At 33.9% G+C, this 19,951-nt stretch overlaps 1 protein-coding gene across 33 annotated transcripts in view; it reads right to left on the reverse strand.

The window, feature by feature from the left end:
• PLEKHA5 (pleckstrin homology domain containing A5) overlaps positions 1–19,951 on the reverse strand; it is a 188,782-nt gene that overhangs the window by 137,604 nt on the left and 31,227 nt on the right. For 2 of the 33 annotated variants that reach the window (XM_051961374.1, XM_051961375.1), the window contains one exon: positions 13,582–19,606. The exons of the other annotated variants lie outside the window; for them this stretch is intronic. In XM_051961374.1, coding sequence (XP_051817334.1) covers positions 19,570–19,606 — 37 coding nt within the window. In that variant the 3' untranslated portion in view covers positions 13,582–19,569. Of the gene's footprint in view, positions 1–13,581; positions 19,607–19,951 lie in introns of those variants that run through there. 33 annotated transcript variants of the gene reach the window in all.

Consider the following 19,951-nt stretch of genomic DNA (forward strand, 5'->3'; position numbering starts at 1 on the left):
CATTCTATCACTTAAATAACTTCTTATAGCCAATTGTATTATATTATATGTATTAATTATTGAGTTAGGCCCATTTTTATCATAGAATTGACAAAGATCCTCTCCAACCAATTTCCATTCATTTAGATCTAATTCCTTATCAAGAGAGAAACAAGGACATATATCCTTTACAGTTTGTAAAAGTTCAGTGATTTGCTGTAAACTTATAATTAAACCTTGGCTTTCCATAACTTTGACAATGCTCTCTAAACATTTTCCTTGAACAGAAACAGGCTGTTTTCTAAATATCTGTCCCATCTTAGATGAAATTCTACTTTAACTCTTCTAACAAAATTTCTTTGTTGCACTCACCCTAATTTCTGGGTTGAAGTCTTTTCCACTGGATCAGGATCAGAGGCTTTTCCACTTGAATCAGGATCGGGGCTTTTCCACTTGAATCAGGATCGGAGCTTTTCCACTGAAATCCACTGAGGGGTCTGTTTGTCCCACGTTCAGGGCGCCAAAATGTTGTGAGCTTTTTCTTCTCAAAAGGCAGCCAGGTGATAAAAGTTCAGATCTTTTAATATCTCCAATATAGCCCGGTTAGCTTAGAGGCCTATCTCTCTGCTTGGTTCCAAGAGCTCTCTCCAAATGTCTTTAAATCCAAAGGTCTGGTCCTTCAGCCTCTGCCTCTGCTTTCTTCAGCCTCCAGCCAGCTCCAGTCTTCATGTCATTCCAGTGAAATCTCGACTTGTAGCGTCTTCCTCTCTAGAGCCTTCTTCGACTGGCCCATTGGCCTATTTATGCTCCTTCCAGAGAGAGGGATTATGGGTTTTCTCCCATAGTGCTCTCTGGCCCAAAGCTTCAAGGGAGGTGTGAACTCATTGAACTCCAATGAGTAAAGGTGTGACCACAAGCCTTGTATTAATTAGTTCTACTTAGTACCTTGTTTCAGGTTCTGCCAAAACATCTTCTTGTAAGATTAGATCAACTCTAATTAGTTAGCAGTTAGTAAGGATTCCAACAGTTAGCAAAAGAGGAAATACCCAAAGTTCAGAATTAGCAATGATATGGATGAGCTCAGCAAAAAAAGACTTCCTCGCAGAAGTGGTTAATAAGAAAATAACCAGGATAAAGTAGTATGAAGCCAACAGAGGAAAGAGGATCCATGAGGTAAGAGTAGTCAAGGTAACACAAGTCAAGAACAGAAAACATTCAATCTTATTCTGAGCAGAAAAAAATAATCAAATTTGGCAATTAAGAGATTATTAAGAGAAATAAGTTTTGATTGAACAACAAGGTTTGAAGCCCAACCCCAGGGTTATCTAATATCTGTTGGGACCCCACTGAACCAAGACCATCCTTTTATTCTTCCTTAATTAACTACCAAGAACTGGCCATTCCAAAGTTTCCACTGGGAAGAGCCTCACCTCCTGCTCTGCTCCTTGCATTTTATGGAGTAAGAGACAACTCTTACCATCCCTTGGGTCCATCATCATAAATATCTACTTTCTTATCTAGATTCCTTAAAAATGCTATCTATAATCATTACTTCCTCTCCTCCCATTTAATCTCCAAACTTACCTGGCAATCTTATCTTTGAACTAGAACATCCGGAATTCAACTCACAGTGAGACTGCACCAACAGACCCAAGGACACAACAAAATTCCCATTATACTTGGGTAAAAGCCTACCTAGCTCCAAGGTGCACAAGTGAGCTCGGGGCTTGACAGCCACCTTGTTTACAGCCCCCCAAAAGTAAAAATCTGTCAGGAGCTGCAACCTAGAAGGACCAGTGCTATAAAGTTCTGAATTGCCAGTGTTGGATCAGAGAATTAAGGAAGATTTGGAGAGGGACAGGTCCCCAGGAGAGAAATGTGACTTAACAGAAAATATTTCAGTAAATTTGAAAGAGTTTCCAGCAGAGCTCTTCTGATCATCCAAAAATCAAGTAAAGGCTAAATCCTCAAATCAAATGCCTTACTATATGATTACAAAACACAATAAGCAATAAGGGAAATCCCATTCCAAATAACAAAATGCATAAGATATCAGAGTATTAACATTACAATTCACAAGACTTGTATAGTTTCAAGCACAAAAAACTTCTTCAATAAAAGAGGAACAATTTAAATGAATATTCAGTGTTAATGGCTAGGCTGTGCCAATCTAATAAAAATATTAATACTAGCAAAGATAAGTTATATTTTAATACAGCAATCCAATTATCAAGAGGACACTATAAAACTTGATAAAAATAAGAACAAAATTCATTTGAAAAAATGAAAAGCTTTAGAATGCCAAGGGAAATTTTGAAGTATAGCAAGGACAAAAGGAGAATAGCACTTCCAGATTCAAACAATTATTATAAAGCAGTAATCATAAAAATAATTTGGTATTACTTAAAAAATAGAGACATAGATTAGTGGAACAGCCTAGAAAAGGGAGATTCAGAAATAATATAACGTAATAAACCAGTATTTGATAAAGAGGAAAACAAATTACATTGGGAAAAAACTGCCTGTATGTTAAAAACTGGTTCAGGAAAACTGGAAAGTAATCTGGAATAATTAGGACATACTTTAAAGATCATATAACAATTTTAAAGAGAAACACATCATAATACTTCTTTTATTCCTGATCAAATGAGATAAAGGCAATTACAAAAGATAAAATAGATAAAATCTCTGATAACTTGAAACTGAAAGATTTCTGCATATACAACATTAATTTACCTAGGATAAAAAGGGATGTGGTCAAGAATTTTTTTTCTTATAAGGACTTGATATCCAAGATTGTAATGTTCTTCTCTAAAATATATTGTTTTCTGGGAGCAGATTTCTTGGGAGGCTTCTGGAGACAGCCTTCCTTTCAGTTCAATGTAATAATCACCTCAAATGCAGCCAGGTATTAAAGTCCAAATCCTTTATTGTTTCCTTCAAAATAGCCCAGAGTTAGCTTTCTTAGAAGCCTATCTCTCTCCTTGGTTCCGAGAGCTCTTGCCGCTAGTCCTTTGTCTCTTCCAGCTTCAGCCTCTTGCTCCCTCCAAATCTCCAGCCAGCACAAAGGTGGAATATGAAATGAATCTGACTCTGCCTCCGATAGTGGACTTGTGGGCTTCCCGAAGTGCATCCTGGTTGAGACTCCTAGCTTATATATGCTCTCTTAAAGATGTGAATCTTGTGGAACTCTTAATAAGTACTGCATTTAGAGAACTATTAAGCCCCCTGCTGAACAACCATTGTCTCTATCAATTCCAGTGACTTAGCACCTTGTAAGAATCATAACACAAGATATGTAAAAATTGATAAATAATAAATATAAAACTAGTAGCCATTCCTCAATAGATAAATGATCAAAGGGTACAAACACAGTTTTCACAAAGAATTGTAACGTATTCACAACCAAGTAAAAAAAAGTTTCAGATTATTAACAAGAGAATTAAGCACAAATGTAAACATCATCATACCCTGAAAATTGACTAAAAAAAAAGACCAAAAAATGTCAAGAGGACTGTGGAAAGTTAAGCACACTAATACATTGTTGGGGGAATTGTGAAATGATACAACTAATTTGTAATTATACAAATGATGTGACTCAGATTCTCCATTATTGTTTATATCTAAAGGAAGCCAACAATAAGAAAAAAGTCTCTATATGCTTAAAAATATTTAAAAATTTTCCTTGATATAGTTAAGAATTCAAAACAAAGTCCAAGAGCTGGGGAATATGTAAACAAATTGTGGTACATAGATGCAACAAAATATTATTGTGCTAGAAGAAATGGTGTGTAATAAATAGAGACATATGGAAAAATCTATATGAATTGATACAGAGCAAAATAAGAGGAACCAAGAAAACAATATTCACAATTTCAGCAATGTAAATGGAAAGGACAATGACACCAGAAAAAATTACAAAGATCAAATAGTACTCAAATGAAAATACATGAGAAGATACTCCCTCAAGAAACTACCTCACATGGAAGTGAGAAGTCCATAGGTGTTACACAGTATACATGACTATCGATTTTTTTCCAATGTATTAATCAGTTATGCTAACTTTTTTTTTCCTCTTTAAAAAGTACTATTTCTTATGAAATTGCTCTGAGATGGAAAGGGAACTATTATATAAAAAAACAGAAAATATCAATTAAAAACTTAGTTTTCAAAAAACCAAAAAAAAAATGTTATTTTGCAGCTGTATATAAAAGAAAGATTGTAATGCTGGAAAGAAAATGATTAACAAGGAGATTATAACAATAGTCCAGGAGTCTGAAGGGGATGACTGTGAGAGGTGAGGAAGTTGAAGCAACTAAATTTAGCAAATGATTAGATTATATCAAAGTGAGTGAAGATTCAAAAAAATGACTCATACAGCAAAACAGTATACTCTGGACTCAGTGAGGAAAAGGGTAGTTTTAAAGTAAAGATAATGAGCTTTGTTTTAGACCAGTTTAATTCAATGCCCTTGAGACATGCAAAGTTAGAGGTAAGTGAGTAGAACTTCAGAGAAAGAAAATGGCTGGATAAGTATACTAGGGAATTATCTACAAAGAGATGATAGTTAAGTCCAAGTGATTTAATGACAGTTGAGACAAGGGCTTGGGTCTTGGTTCTGAGATACAACTATACCAAGAGAACAGGATATAAATGAATCCAGCAAAGGAAAACGAGAATGATTAGTCAAGCAGGTAATAAAGACTAGCAGAATAGGGTTAGAACTGGGTCAGGAAAACCCAGAATAAAGACATAAGCGGGGTAGGAGAAGGAGAGATGTCAATGCCAAATGCTGCAGAGGCCAAGCAGGATGACAACTACAATAGGCTAACCCTAACCTAGGGTCCAAGGATGCAGAATTGGAATTAGAATGCAATGAGATGCTGTGGACTATAAAGTGCAATAAAAATAACTTTACTGCAAACAAGATTAAAAGAATACAAGTTCTAAAGTTTAAAAATATACTGGCTTAGATGAAATATTATTCCCTTTACCTCTAAGTTACCACAGCAACTAAACACAAGGCAGGAAGACTTGCTTTCCCACTCAGCTGAGCTCCTGTACCAGCTCCCCCAAATTGGATTTTTCATGCCTCAGGTCACTTGGAATGGTTGTGGCTGAAAATACAGATTTACATCAATGCCAACTACCTCTAGATATAGTAATTGTGAGAAATGCTTTGCCAACCTGAAATCACTATACAAATGTCAAGTTTCATTGATCTTTACTTTTATTCCTGTTAAAATACAGAAACAATATATACATATTAAAAAGAGGAAAAATTAAGGCTTGATGTAAGATAAACTATTTCAATAAATAGGATTACCCCAAAGCAGAACTGGCTGCCTTAGACATTGTCAGGTACTCTCTAACTAGTGATTTCTACAAAAAAAACTGAATCAACTACTTTGGGTGTATATTAGGGAAAGGATTTTTTGAGACTTTTTGTAGACTTTTTAAATTAAAGCTTTTTATTTTTCAAAACATATGTGTGGACAATTCTTCAATATTAGCCCTCTTGATCCCCCTCCTCCTTTCCCCCCCACACCCTCTCCTAGATGGCAAGTAGTCCAATATATGTTAAACATGGTAGAAACATATGTGTAACAGACTTTTATCAAATTGTTGAGTAATGCAGTATCATGTTATAATAGGAAGAATGACAACATTAAAATCAACAGACTGAGTTAGAATCTCAGCTTCAACACTTATCAGTTATGTGAAAATAGGCAAGTCATTTAACATATATCAGTTTTCTCACCTATAAAACAAGAATTATAACACTTGCACTACCTTGTAGAGAATTGTAAAGAAAGGTGATATACTTTTGAAGTTGTTAACCTTTCTTGCATAATGTTGCAAATTAGACTCAAAGTTATACAACTCTCACTTTTTTACTTATTTGTCTATGGTAATAGTATTCTAACCCACTTTTGTTAACCTTTCAAAAGAAAAACAATGAATTTAAAAAAATATATATCTCCAGCACTAAAAGGCAAATTCTATTCTAATCATCTCATCCTTGGGAATAGAAGATGTTGGTGTAGTTAGGTCAAACAAAAGGCACATTCCAATAGAAGACCTATGTGCTTAATTAACACAATGTTTATAACCTAGTAGGGGTTTCATAAATGCTTGTTGACTTGATTTGATTTTGATTTTAGGGTTGAGACAACTTCATACTCAAATTATGAATAAGTCAGGTAATAATATCCAAAATAAATTATAATTTCCTTTCATTTTAAGTCAGATTAAATGTAATAATTGGATTTCTTTTACTGAAAACTAAAAGCATATATTTTATCTCCATTCATAGTATAAAGACATCTATATATCAAATATAGTTCCCCCACAAAATTCATTATACTCTAGATATTTTATCAACGTTAATGTGGATACTTAAAATGCATGTATGAGATTTTCCCTTCTATTTTAGGTTTATCCTATGAGATTCTCTAACACAACACAGGTTTAAAAAAATTTTTTTTAAAATAACTAAGCTGTTTTTTTCTATTCTTGCCCACAGGGAACAGATGAAAAGTAAATAGCTATTTTTGGCCGATGATAGATTCAAATGTAAAGATAAAGTGCCCTCATCTGGCCAAAATAAAATCAACACTATGGCTACTATACAGATTTCCCAGCTTCTAAAACTAGAATTTAAGTAAATAAATTTAAATTTCAAAAATAAGTAGAAAGTCAATGTTATAAAACTTTTTGTTACTTTAATATAAAATATATTTAACAATAAAATAAATAATTATCTGCTAAATAATCTTGTTCTAGTCAAAAATACTCTAAATTGCTACTAAATGATCTCTTAATTTTGCAAATTCTGAAATACAAAATTTAGTGGAATTTTCCCATCACTAAGTTTGAGTGAACTATATATTGATTTGTGAGAAAAAAAAAATCTCAGAAAATAGAGTAATCTGCTTGCCCCCCCCCCCCTTTTTTTTTAAAGTTAAAATACAAGGTTATTACTGCAGCAATTTATTTTCCTATATTTTAAAGTACAGTGTGGACTTTTCTCAAAGACTCCCAGCAAACTACAGGTGCTGCCAAGTTTAAAAATTCTGGAAAACACAAAATGTACATCCTCTTAGCTAATGATGTCCCTTTTTACCAGCTAGCTATTTATGTAGAGGGAATCACATCATGATTAGATCAGTCAAATGAGAATGAATTTGTTCTGTTTTGACTCCTGAGGGCACTAACAGTCATAGTAAATGAAAATTGTAGAGAGTCAAATTTAGGTCTGATGTAAGGAAAAAATTTCCTAAAAATCAGGGCTGTCCAAAAGTGTAATGGGCTGCCTCGATAGAAGGTTGGCTCCAAATCCTAAGAGTAGAAGTTTGGATTACCCCTTCTCAAGTATGGTATAATGAGTATTCCTTTCATATATATGTAAGACTAGATAGCCATTGAAATCTCTAGCAAATCTCATATTTTGTGATTCCATTACTATTACTTTAGCCCAAAAGCTTCATAAATAATAAATAACCTATCTATTTAAAAAAATTTACAATTGTTCTAGTTATGATCATGTAAAGCTGAGGGAAAAAACCTCCCTCTACAATCAAAGAATAAATTATAGTTTGATATCAAAATTTCAGTAGACCATTGCATTTGAAATCAGGAAGACTCATCTTCATGAGTTCAATACAGCCTCAAACAGGTTCTTGCTATGTGATCCTGGGCAAGTCACTTAATCCTGTTTGCTTATCTATAAAATGAGCTGGAGAAGGAAAACCCCAACTGGGGTCAAGAAGAGTTGGATACTACTGAAATATCTAAACAATAGCAGCAAAACAAAGTTTCCTTATTTGGAAGTTCCCTATACCAATGAAATCACAAGTCGTTTTACTATACTTATCCAAGTAGTAGTTCTCCCCTCTACTTCATCTCCTTTTTAAACCAACAAGGAGAGAGGATGGGAAAGCTGGGGTTTTTGGTCCTTTCCAGGTCTAGATCTCTCATCTGTAGATATTATGATCTATGAACTGTTTTTATCTGTAATATGCGTTATTTCTTACTAGTAGACTTATTCACCTTGAAGGTAGAGATATTTTTGTTTTTGTATATAATAAGGATTCCTATCACATCTCTGCCACTGTAAATGTTTAACTTAATGATATTGTCTCCTATACACAGACATCTTAGTGTGAAAGTTCATGTATAGATAATTAAAATATTCCTGCCTCAATTTTCTTATCTAAAAAATAAAAATAATAATATCTTAACTCCCACGGTTGTTCTCAGGGTTAAATGAAATATTTGTAAATTGCTTAGCAGAGTGCCTAGCATATAATAGATTCTTTAATAAATATGTATTTCTTGCTTCCTCTCTTCTGTAAAGAAATGATAATTAGTTTTCTATTTTTCTATAGTTCCCTTAGTCTACCACATCTACTTTGGTCTCTCTTTTCTCTCAACACTCAATCTTGGAGAAATTCAGTTCAGAGATGTCCTCTTCTATAATCTTAACTCCAGTGCTACTTTGCACCATACAATATTCAGGCCCTGTCAATTTCTGACTCTACATTTAATACTCTCCCCAAAATTCACATATTTCAGCCCCTATTACCAAGGAGCTGAAGTGCAATGGTAAAGTGACACCACAGGCCACTTATCTAATCACAAGTGGTTCTTCATGCATGGCAAAATTTTTATTGTTCCCTATCTATTCTATTTCCCATGACAGCTGTTCTATAATGTCTTTGTAAAAAATCCCAAATCACCCTCTACCTTGGAATATCTTAAAGAGATGTGACAAAATCAAAGTTTTAGAGTTAGAAGGCGCACTAAGAGCCAATAATTTGAATATGTACCTCAAAAGGAAACATAAACCCCAAAGTGATCATCTGCACAGATCAGAATTCTGTAGTTTTGCAGTTATTAAATAAACAGAATTCTGTAGTTTTGCAATTATTAAATAAACATAAATTATTACTTCTCACTGCATCTGTTCATAAGCCCTTCCATTTTTGGGGCAAATTAGTTATATTTACCATTTCTTATAGCACAATAATATTTCATGATATTTCTTTATTAATTTATTAAATATTCTTCAAATGATGGAAAACTAGTTTGTTTCCAATTCTTTAGTACCATAAAAATTGCTGTTTTTTTGTATAAGTTCCTTCTACTTTTACTTTTTTTGGGGAGAAATCCCTACTAATGATATCACTATATTCAATGGTATACATAATTTAGTGATTTTGGGACATGTGATTTGAATTGCTTTCCAGAATAGATGAACCACTTTAGGCTTCTACTCAAAAACATTCACATGTGCCTTTTCTTTTACGACTCTTCCAATAATTGCCATTTCACCTTTGCCAATATGTGTGAGGTTGAATCTGAGTTGTTTTAATTTGCATTTTTTAAAGAGACGTGGGGCCTTTTTACATAAAGCTGTTTACAGCTTAGATTTTTTTCCCTTGAGAAATACCTCTTGCTATGCTTTTATTACTTAGATGTTATATTTGTATCATTTCCTATATAAATCATGGATATTATTCCCCTAGAGAAATTTGCAACAAAGATATTTTTTTCCAGGTAACTGTTTCCCTACCTTAACTGATGGTGGTTTCATCTGTGGAATCTGCACCAAATTTGTGGTAGGTAGAACCTACAGTGATTTTACTCATAAAAGATTTCAATTTTCTGTAATTAAAACTGTCAGTTTTCATTATTAATTGGCCTGATAGATGCTTGAGAGCAGGGTTTTATTGCTGTTTTTTACCTTCCTATCCCCAGCACTTAGAACAGTGTATGGCACACAGTAGGTACTTAGATTATAATACTCCTGGGGGTAAGCAGGAAGAGCACTGAGGATCATCTCAGCTTTAAGTGAGTCTTTTATCTTTAAACAGATCTTTTGTTAAAGTGAACACAAAGTACCATCCCAGGTGGAGATCTTTAGAAACCTCACCTCACTGTATCTGAACAGAAAGCCCAATTATGATGCCAAAGCTCTGAGGCTACATTTCCCTTATAAAACATCTATTCAAGATGTAGATCTTTGCCAAATCTGATTTAGAGTTAGCCCACTATGGTACCTTGCTTTAAGGTATCTTTGTACTCACCCTGTCCCTACCACCACTTTATAGCATCTTTCTCCTTGTTATAGCTAACTCTTTTAGGGTGCCAAATCCCTTTTTGGGTTGGCCTACCACTAAATGATGTAATCCCCTTCCCCTTTTGGAGTTAGTCTGCTAAACTTCATTATGGATTGAGCCTGCCAAGTACTCCCACTTCTTGGCATCTTCCCTTTAATGGCTTCTTTCTCCTGATTAATAGTGAGTTCAACTAGGGAACTTGTTTTCCCCTTATTAATTGTTAAAACCCATTTCCTTGCTAACTTCTGGATGTTAATTCACATAATAAAGAGCACTTCTCTGAACCTTTGATGGAAGCCATGACATAATTTCTTTATATTGTGAACTGAATCTGTTAGGTAACTTTTGTGTAATTTTTTTTTTTTTATAATTGATTGCTCTCCTGAATCTATCATATTTATCACTTGTGGTGCTTACTTTACCTCTTCACCAAGCCCCAGTATGAAAAACTTCTATTGAAACACAAGTCATCTAGCACAACTCATTTCCTTGAATGTATAAGTTGACAGAATCGAAATTTAGGACTTCTACCTACCACAATCTGGTGCAGATTCCACAGATGGAGTCACCATCCATCCATAGGTGGACCCTGTTAGGAAGGAAGCTCTCCTTTACTTCCTCCAGGAACAGAAAGTGCTACTGTATTCTACCCTGGTCACATTACATCTGGAACATCATCTTCAGGTCTGGGTACCACTGTTTGGAAAGGACAGTGAAAAGTGGGAGAGAATCATGAGAGGGCAAACCAAGATAATTTCTTGAGGATGTGCTACATGAGGATAAGTTGAAGGATCTCAGATGTTTAGCCTGAAGAATAAAATATTCATAAGTGACATAATTGATTTAAAAGTATGTTATAGTTTGTCAGGTACAAAAGGGATCAAGTTTGTTCGATTTGACAACAATAACCTTGCCTGACAAGGGACCTATGGCTTCTCTACTCCTCAAATTATTCTGCCAGTCTTATCTTCATCTGAGAGGAGTGGAATCCAGTCAGATTAGAAGACATGTCTAATTTAGTGTAGGCAAGGTCACACCGGATCAACATCAGACCCCCTTTTCTGAGCCTACTTAGCACCCCTTCTTGGTCCTAGCCAATAGTATTTGTTTTCTAGGAGAATTCCCATTACTAAAATAGTTTTAAAAGAATTCTGATCTCTTGAACAGTACTGGAGAAGGAATTTGATACAAGTTAAAAGATCACAAAATGATACACTCTTCCAAAAAAAAAAAAAAAAAAGTCCTCTAAATCTATGTGATTAGAAGTTAACAGTTTACATCAAGCTTCCTGATATAAAAACGTGATGAAGAGGAATGTCACCAGAAATATCAAGTTTCACAAAACACAGGGACAATATTGTCAACACAATTGCAGATCTGGCTCATCTGTAGATAGAATTTTCCTTAGAGGGAAAGTAGGTGATTTATCAAAAACATGTCCACCACAAGATGGGGACATGTGACTTTTGATTATTAGAAGGATGATAATGAGGTTATTTTAAAAGTTCATTTTAGCTTGCAAAGATACTTATTTACCTGAGACTGGTATGAAGCATGGAAATTTCAGTTGAGTGTGACAGTGTCAAATCCCAAATCAAATCTCATGGTTAAATGGGTAGACTGATTTGAAAGATATTGTACTGGTATACTCAAAAGGAATTTATAACCAATTAAATATGTGGAAGAAAAAAAGAAAACATTGTAATACTAAGAGTTAAAACATTTGAGTTTGGTGAATGAAAGGGTCACTAATTACAAGAGTTATGTTAAAAGAACAAATAGGTTGAGGAATTAAAATCACCAAATCCAGAAAACTTGTATGCTAGAATATTTATCTAACACTCAACTGTGACTGCCAAACTATTCATTATCAGGAAACTCTGTAAGATCATAGCGAAGTATTTTAATAATGAAAAAAAATTATTATGTTTCAATTTTCAAAAAAAGGAAGAGAATGGAATCTACTCTCTATTGTATTTATTTTTCCAATTATACAAAAAGATAGATTTTGTAAGATTTTGTAAGAGTTCCAATTTTTTCTTCCTCTTTCCTTTACATCTCTTCTTCCCAAGACTGCAAGCAATCTAATAGAGGTTATACATGTTACAATCATGGAATCTACCCTCTAGAGATCATTGAGTATGTCCAAATTCCAAAATCAATTAAAGGGAAGATAATAAAAAAAAAAAAAAAAAAAAGGACCTGTAATCAAAATCAGCCAACAAGATTTCACCAAATCACAAAAAACTAATCTCATTTCGTTTTTTGATAGATATAGCTGGATAACACTGTAAATTTTCTTTAAAAAACAAAACAAAACAAAACAACTGATAAAGTCTCATTCGTTCTTAGGGCTAAAATAGGAAGGTGCAATAGACTAAAGAAAAAAGTCTCTTAATACTACTTACAATTTGTTTTGCACAAATTCTTCTCATTCTGCTTACCTCACTTTGTATCAGTTCAAAACTTCTCACTATTCTCTGAAATAATCTCTTTTAATATAACTATTCTAATATATTCACACATCACAAGTTTTTCAGCCATCCCTCAAGTGATGAGTATCACTTTAGGTGCCAATTCTTTTTCTTTTTCCATCCCATTCTCTTTCAGGATACTTAGTGTTTGACTATTCTCACTTGTATTACCTTCTCTGTGTAGAACTATCTCTTCCCATCCCTATTTATTTCCCTGTTAAGAATGCTGTGTTTTTACATCAAACTATTTATATATTCAAACTTCTTTTGTTTTAGATAATAAGAATAAGGCTCATCAACTACCCTCTTACTCTACTCCTTCTTTTACCTTTTCTATACTTAAAATGCTTCCCTCTCCATTATGAGAGGAAATTCTACTCATTTCGTCTTCCTTTCAATACTAATGAATTTCTTTTACCTTTCCTTCTCTTTATCTTTGTAAAACTTACAAGATATAACCAATCCACATTCTGGGTTCTGTTTTGCTTATTTAACTTTCTCAGTACCCTTTGAAGACATTAAAGTTCTGAAGGGACAAATTTCTTCTCACCCTTACCCAATTAAAATGTAAAAAAAAAAAAAAAAAAATGCATCACCACAGAGCTCCTTCCAAATGATCAAAACATTTAACTTTTTAGGTCTCTGTTGTGTTTATTTTTCAAAATTTTTACTCAGCTAATGATTAAAGCTCCATTTTCATTTGGCAAGATTTTACTGAGTTTTGCAGGGCAAGCTATGTTTGGTTGTAACTTCTTATCTTCTGAAACCAAATCTCTTATCTGGAGTAGAAGCTGCTGGGCTTTAGGTGATCCTGACTGATTTTCTGGTACTGGAATGGTGTTTTTCTGGATGCATGCAGTATTTCTTTTCAACATGAAAATTCTAGAGTAACTCTTGATCTGGAATATGATTTTTCTGGGGTTTTCCTTCTTAGAGTTTCATTTAGGAGGTGATTGGTAGATTCTTTCTGCCTCTAACAAACTCTGTATGCAATAGGTTTAAGGAATTTTCATATAAGATTTCTTGAATATTCTCTCTAGGCTTTGTTTTCTTTATCATGGGTTTCAGTGAGCCCAGTAATTTTTAATTTATGTCTTCTCCTGTTTGCAAAGTCAAATATTTGTATTAACGGATTCAATCTTTTTATTCCACGGTTTGTTCTCTGGTGAAGTCATTAATTTCTTTTTGGTAAATTCTAATTTTTGAGGAGACTATAATTTGGGTAGGTTTATTCTTTGTAATTTAAAGCTATTAATTCTCTTTCCAATGCTGTTTTCCAGGGCTTTTATTATTATTATTATTGCCTCTCAATTTCTTCTAGATAATCTAGAACAGAACAGTGGATCTAAAGCTAAAGACTCTTAATATTTGTGTGACACTGGGCAAACTGCTTAACTGCTGTTTGCCTCAGTTTCCTCATCTGCAAAAATAAGATAATATAAGCACTTGTTTCATAGGATTGATATAGGAACCACATGCTATTTGTTGTGTTGTTTTTTTTTTTTTAAATAACTTTTTATTGACAGAACCCATGCCAGGGTAATTTTTTACAACATTATCCCTTGCACTCACTTCTGTTCCGATTTTGCCCCTCTCTCCCCCTCCACCCCCTCCCCCAAATGGCAAGCAGTCCTATACATGTTAAATAGGTTACAGTATATCCTAGATACAATATACGTATGCAGAACTGAATAGTTCTCTTGTTGCACAGGGAGAATTGGATTCAGAAGATATAAATAACCTGGGAAGAAAAACAAAAATGCAGTTTACATTCATTTCCCAGTGTTCTTTCTTTGGGTGTAGCTGCTTCTATCCATCCTTGATCAATTGAAACTGAATTAGCTCTCTTTATTGAAGAGATCCACTTCCATCAGAATACATCCTCATACAGTGTTGAGGTACATAATGATCTCCTGGTTCTGCTCATTTCACTCAGCATCAGTTCATGTAAGTCTCTCCAGATCTCTCTGTATTCATCCTGTTGGTCATTTCTTACAGAACAATAATATTCCATAACATTCATATACCATAATTTACTCAACCATTCTCCAATTGATGGGCATCCATTCATTTCCCAGCTTCTAGCCACTACAAACAGGGCTGCCACAAACATTTTGGCACATACAGGTCCCTTCCCTTCTTTAGTATCTCTTTGGGTATAAACCCAGTAGAAACACTGCTGGATCAAAAGGTATGCAAAGTTTGATAACTTTTTGAGCATCACATGCTATATCTGTAAAGTGCTTAGCACAGTATCTGGCACATGGCAGATACAATAAAACTTATATCATCTTGCCTTCCTTGCTCATTGATTAAGTACTTAAATGTACTATATTTTTATTTACCCAATTCCATTTTAATCTGGTCCGTTTTTCAAGTGCCTTATTGATGCCGGAAGAGAACTGGACATTTCTGTTCTACAGCATCTTATGATAGGTTTCAAACCACGGAAGGTCATCAGTTCCTGTTTCAAACAAGTCGTGACAAGTCTTTAACCAGTCTGGCTGTATTAGAATATGGTTGGCTTGTTTGTCCATTTCTTTATTGTGGCCATGAGCTTCTGTATGGCTTTGAGTTGTTTGTGGGCAGATGAAGTCACTGTAATCTGCCTCTGATCATTTCTTGATCATTTCTGGTCTGGGAAAATTTCTAGGTTTTTTGCTTTTGTAGATAAAAGAAACTGGTGAATTCTGTCTCAGTTTAAGAAGAAATTTTGGCCAGTAGCCCCAAGTAATTTTTTAAAAGTTAACTTGGCATTTGGTAAATAATGTTGTTTAAATCTTTCGACAAGAAAAAGTTTTTTTTCCCCTACGATCAATCTTCCTTTCCCTTGCCACTACTATCACCCTAGTCCAGGGAAATGCAACATCATATATATATTTTATCCAAGAACATATGCTAATTCTTTCATTTTAAGAAATAGTAGCTAAAAGTCCATAATAACACTTTCATGAAGGGATACTGTATTATTATTCATAGTTAGAATACCAAAAAAACCCAAAACACCCCACTATATTTCTGAAAAGTAAGATTTCAAGCTTGCAACAAACCTCCTATTATAATGATGGACATTGTAATGGAAACTTCCATCTGAAAGAAGAGACCCTAAACAGCAACTTTTTGATCTCAACTAAGTTACCTAATATAACTTAGTAAGGCATATGATAAATGTTAAATTGCTAAACTATAGAAATCCTTCATCCCATGTTGCATTAAAGAGATCTGTAATTCAAAAGAATTTGCCAAAAACTAAACAAGAACTTCTGACTTTACCTCAAAAAACTACAGCATTGTGTTTGCTAGGATTATCTTTTAAATCTTAAAAAAACTTCCATTCTAAGTATATAACAGATAAGTCTCAATCATTTAAAATGAGGCGTTTTGAATTTCAACTTTGAGACCACATCCCTGATCCCAGGAAGAGCCATTTATCTGCACATCAAATTGTTTTGGAAAGGTTCATGTGAATTATTAAGATTATCTTTTTTTTTTTTTTTCTCTGAAAGAAATAGTGTTCTTGGTTTTGTTTTGAAGTTGGCTCCCACACATCCTCAATTCTGGCTAATTTTCAAATGGACACATGTTGTAAATCCTCTAAGTGCTAAAACGTTTTTGTCTAGATATGAGCCATTTGCATCTTCTTAATGTGTCAATATTTCAATATATGCTAAAGAAATAGTAATATTTTGATGATTTAAGGTACAATATATAAAAAAGGGCCTTTGTAGTGTTTTTGTTTTTTAAACAAGATTTGATATAGGTTATATAGCTCAGGGGTGGGAGGTGATTATTTTTTTAGATTCAGTTATGGTTACCATTACTAGAGAGAGCTAGATTCTGACCTACTATTAAGATTAGCTGTGGTAAGAGATAACCAGGTTTCTAAAAGGCTTCTTAATGACTGTTCAACAGGTTGGATGAGTTGAAATCGATGGTATTACTTGATTTATGCTACATTCTATTATTCTTCTAGAACAGAAATTCTTAACTTTGTTTTGTATCAGGCAACCAAGCCTTTGAAAGTCTTGGGAAAGCCTATCTTCTTGGAATATTTTTAAGTAATTGCAGTAAACTAGAAAAGGAAGTAGAGACTACAAAGACTCTTTTGCTTCAAAAAGAACAGGTAATAATAGCCTAACTGAGAAATCTCATGCTTAAAAAAATTAGAGAATGCTCATGTCAGGGAGGGAATGGAGGGAAGGGAAGGAAAAAAATTAGAACACAGGGTTTTGTAGGGGTGAATGTTGAAAATTATCCATGTATATATTTTGAAAATAAAAAGCTATAATTTAAAAAAAGAAAAAAATTAGAGAATCAAAGAACTACTTTTCATAATTATAGTGAGGAGCAAAATTCTGATCCAAACAGACAGCAAAGTGGTAGAAAAGACTGAAGACAGGAAGATAAAGAGTTCAAATCTGGTCTCAGACACTTCCAAGCAAAATAAAATTGATAGGATAAGAACAGAAAATGGGGGTGAGGATGAATTTCTGTATGAAATGGCTTTAACAAAACTGTACAATATAACAAATAAGATCAAGAAAAATTTCCCAGAGAGATTAGTTGTCAAAGAATAGGATCATATTCAAATGGAGAATCACAAACTATCACCTAATAAATGCAAACTTAATAATAAAAGAAATGCAAAGTGTTGCAAATTTGACATTTCATTCAAAATTCATAAGCCTGGCAAAGATAATAAAAGACACAAATAGTTTATATTATATGGGCTATAGGAAGATAGGCACACAAATACACTATTGGTGGAGCTATGAATTTGAACAGACAATTCTAGAAAAACAAATCATTCATTATTTGTAGACCCAGAGGTCCCACTACTATATATGCAAAAAATCAAGCAGGAAAGACAAAAATAAAAACTCTATATGTATCAAAATATTCAGAGTATAAATTTTTGTGGTACTATAAGGAAAACAAAAATTCAAGCCATTTCCCCATAAACTAGAATATGAACTAAAATGGTATATAAATGAATATAATTGAATGTTAACATGACATAAGAAACAATGACTAGGAAGAGTTCAGAGATATATAGGAAGACATTAACTGATACAAAGAAAAAGTCAGAATCAAGAGAAAAACATAGAAAATGACTACAATAATATAAACGAAAATAACAAAAATAAAAGAAAAACTGTGTAATATACTTATGACCAATCTTAGTCATTAGCCCTGAACATATGATAAAAAAGAAACCTCTCTACCTTGCGTGGAGAGCTGAGTGGACAATGAATGTGGAATTCTATTTCTATCATCAGAGTTAAAGATTATGGTAATTCTTTTTCTGATTTTTCTTTAATGCAAAGGACAATTCAAGGGCATCCTACAAAAAGGATAATGGCATTCCCTCGAAGGATCATGATATATACACAAAAGTTAATAACATTTCCTTTTAAAAATATAGTAAGTCATATCACACTGGCTCTCTTTCCTTTTTGGGCTAAGTTACTAAACTGATAGAAGGGGAATGCAATAGAATGTGTCCTAGATTTTGATAACAACAAAAGTTTATCAAGCTGTTCTGACAGAAAAAGGCAAAGAGATGTGGGCTTGAACAAAGCTGCTTAAACTGTGGGTCACAACCCCATATGGGGTCATGTAAAAATTTGGCAGTTGTAAAAAGTATCAAAAATTCTGCGAAGATTTAATTCTTGTTTTTTTTTTTTTTTTTTTTTTTGTTTTGTTTTGTTTTTTGTTTTTTGCTCAGGCAATTGGGGTTAAGTGACTTGCCCAGGGTCACACAACTAGGAAGTGTTAAGTGCCTGAAGTCAGATTTGAACTTGGATCCTCCTGAATTCAGGGCTAGTGCTCTATCCACTGCACCACCTAGCTGCCCCGATTTAATTCTTTATATTAAAATGCACAAGTATCTCATTTAGTATGCAAATTTGCTTATCTTTAATAAATTTAATAAAATAAAATACTAAAGAATTATTTTAAATAATTTTTTTCACGACTTATTATCAGTAAATGTTTGATTTGTATACCTATATTGTAGACCTATATATCCTAGTCTGGTAAAAATTTCTCAGGGGTGGGGAGTGGGAAGAGAGTGGGAAAAGCTTGTCAATCATAGAAGGGGATTCCAGAAAAGATTAACTGCCTAGAACCAAAGAGTATTCATTAAAGGTTGGATGTAAACCTAACAAGTCTTTGAGAAAATGGCTTCAGAGATCTAAATGTGGTCCTATTCTATTTAACAATGACTTGGTCTTAAAAACAGATGGCAAGCTTTTAAAATTTACTGATGATATGAAACTGAGAAGGATAAATAACACACTGAATAAATCAGAAACAAAAATCTCGACAAGCTAAAATCATCATCTCAAATATTTAATTATAAAAGTTAAAAGTCTTATATTTAGTTTCAAAGAACCAACTTCACAGTACAAGATGGAGGATGGACAGTCAGACAACAATTTGATCAAGATCTATACAAACTTGGTAATTCTATAATTAGAGCTTCAAAAGGTGACTGCAATCCTGGACTGCATTAAGAGATGGATAGCTTCCAAGTATACCAAAACAATAATCCTTCTGTACTCTTATCTGGTCATACCACATTTGGAGTATTTTGCTTGGTTTTGGACTATACTTCTTCTGCTACATGTCAAAAAGAGTAATGAGAAGCCAAGACAGAAGAGCAGCAAGAGTCAGTACTCTAAGACTGCCCCACTCCAACCCTAGAACTTAACACAGATTCAGAAAATGCAACAGACTGAATCCTGATGGGGAAAAAGTAACGAGTCCTGGTCATGTAAAACAAGGAAAGAGAGGTCTTTGGTCCCTGAGGATTGGGTCTGGTCAGGAGTCCACTGGGTAGAGCACTCTAGTTCAGAGAGAGATTGTGCAATTGGTCAAGAAGGGGTCCTAGATCCATTCTGAACAGCTGGCGACTGGGAGCTTTATTGCCCAGCCTCCAATTCTGGATTACTTTCAAGGAAGAATGAGAAGCAGACCTTTTCCCATGATTAGCATTGGAGTAGGGAGCAGCCCTGAGCTGTATACCTAGGAATAAGAAGAAAGCACCAGTTCAAAAACAAACAAATATTTATGGAGCACTTATGTGCTAGACACTATACTAATAAACCGCAGAGATGATAAATAAGGAAAAAGAGTCCCCAGCTAAAAAGAATTTACAATCTAAAGGAAGAAGATAATCCACAAAAAGAACTTAGAAATGGGGGGAAGAAGGAGATACTGGGCAAGGTGAGAGCATTTTATCAGGTGGAACCAAAACCAAGCAGAGAGCTAGAAAGTCCATTAAGGAAAACTGGGGAAAGTTTGATGCTCTACCCTTCAGCCCTCCAATTATAGGACAAGAAGACTGAGGATAATGGGAAGGTGTAGAGT

The sequence above is a fragment of the Antechinus flavipes genome, chromosome 5, assembly GCF_016432865.1.
Source record: "Antechinus flavipes isolate AdamAnt ecotype Samford, QLD, Australia chromosome 5, AdamAnt_v2, whole genome shotgun sequence".
In the NCBI taxonomy this organism is placed as follows: Eukaryota; Metazoa; Chordata; class Mammalia; order Dasyuromorphia; family Dasyuridae; genus Antechinus; species Antechinus flavipes.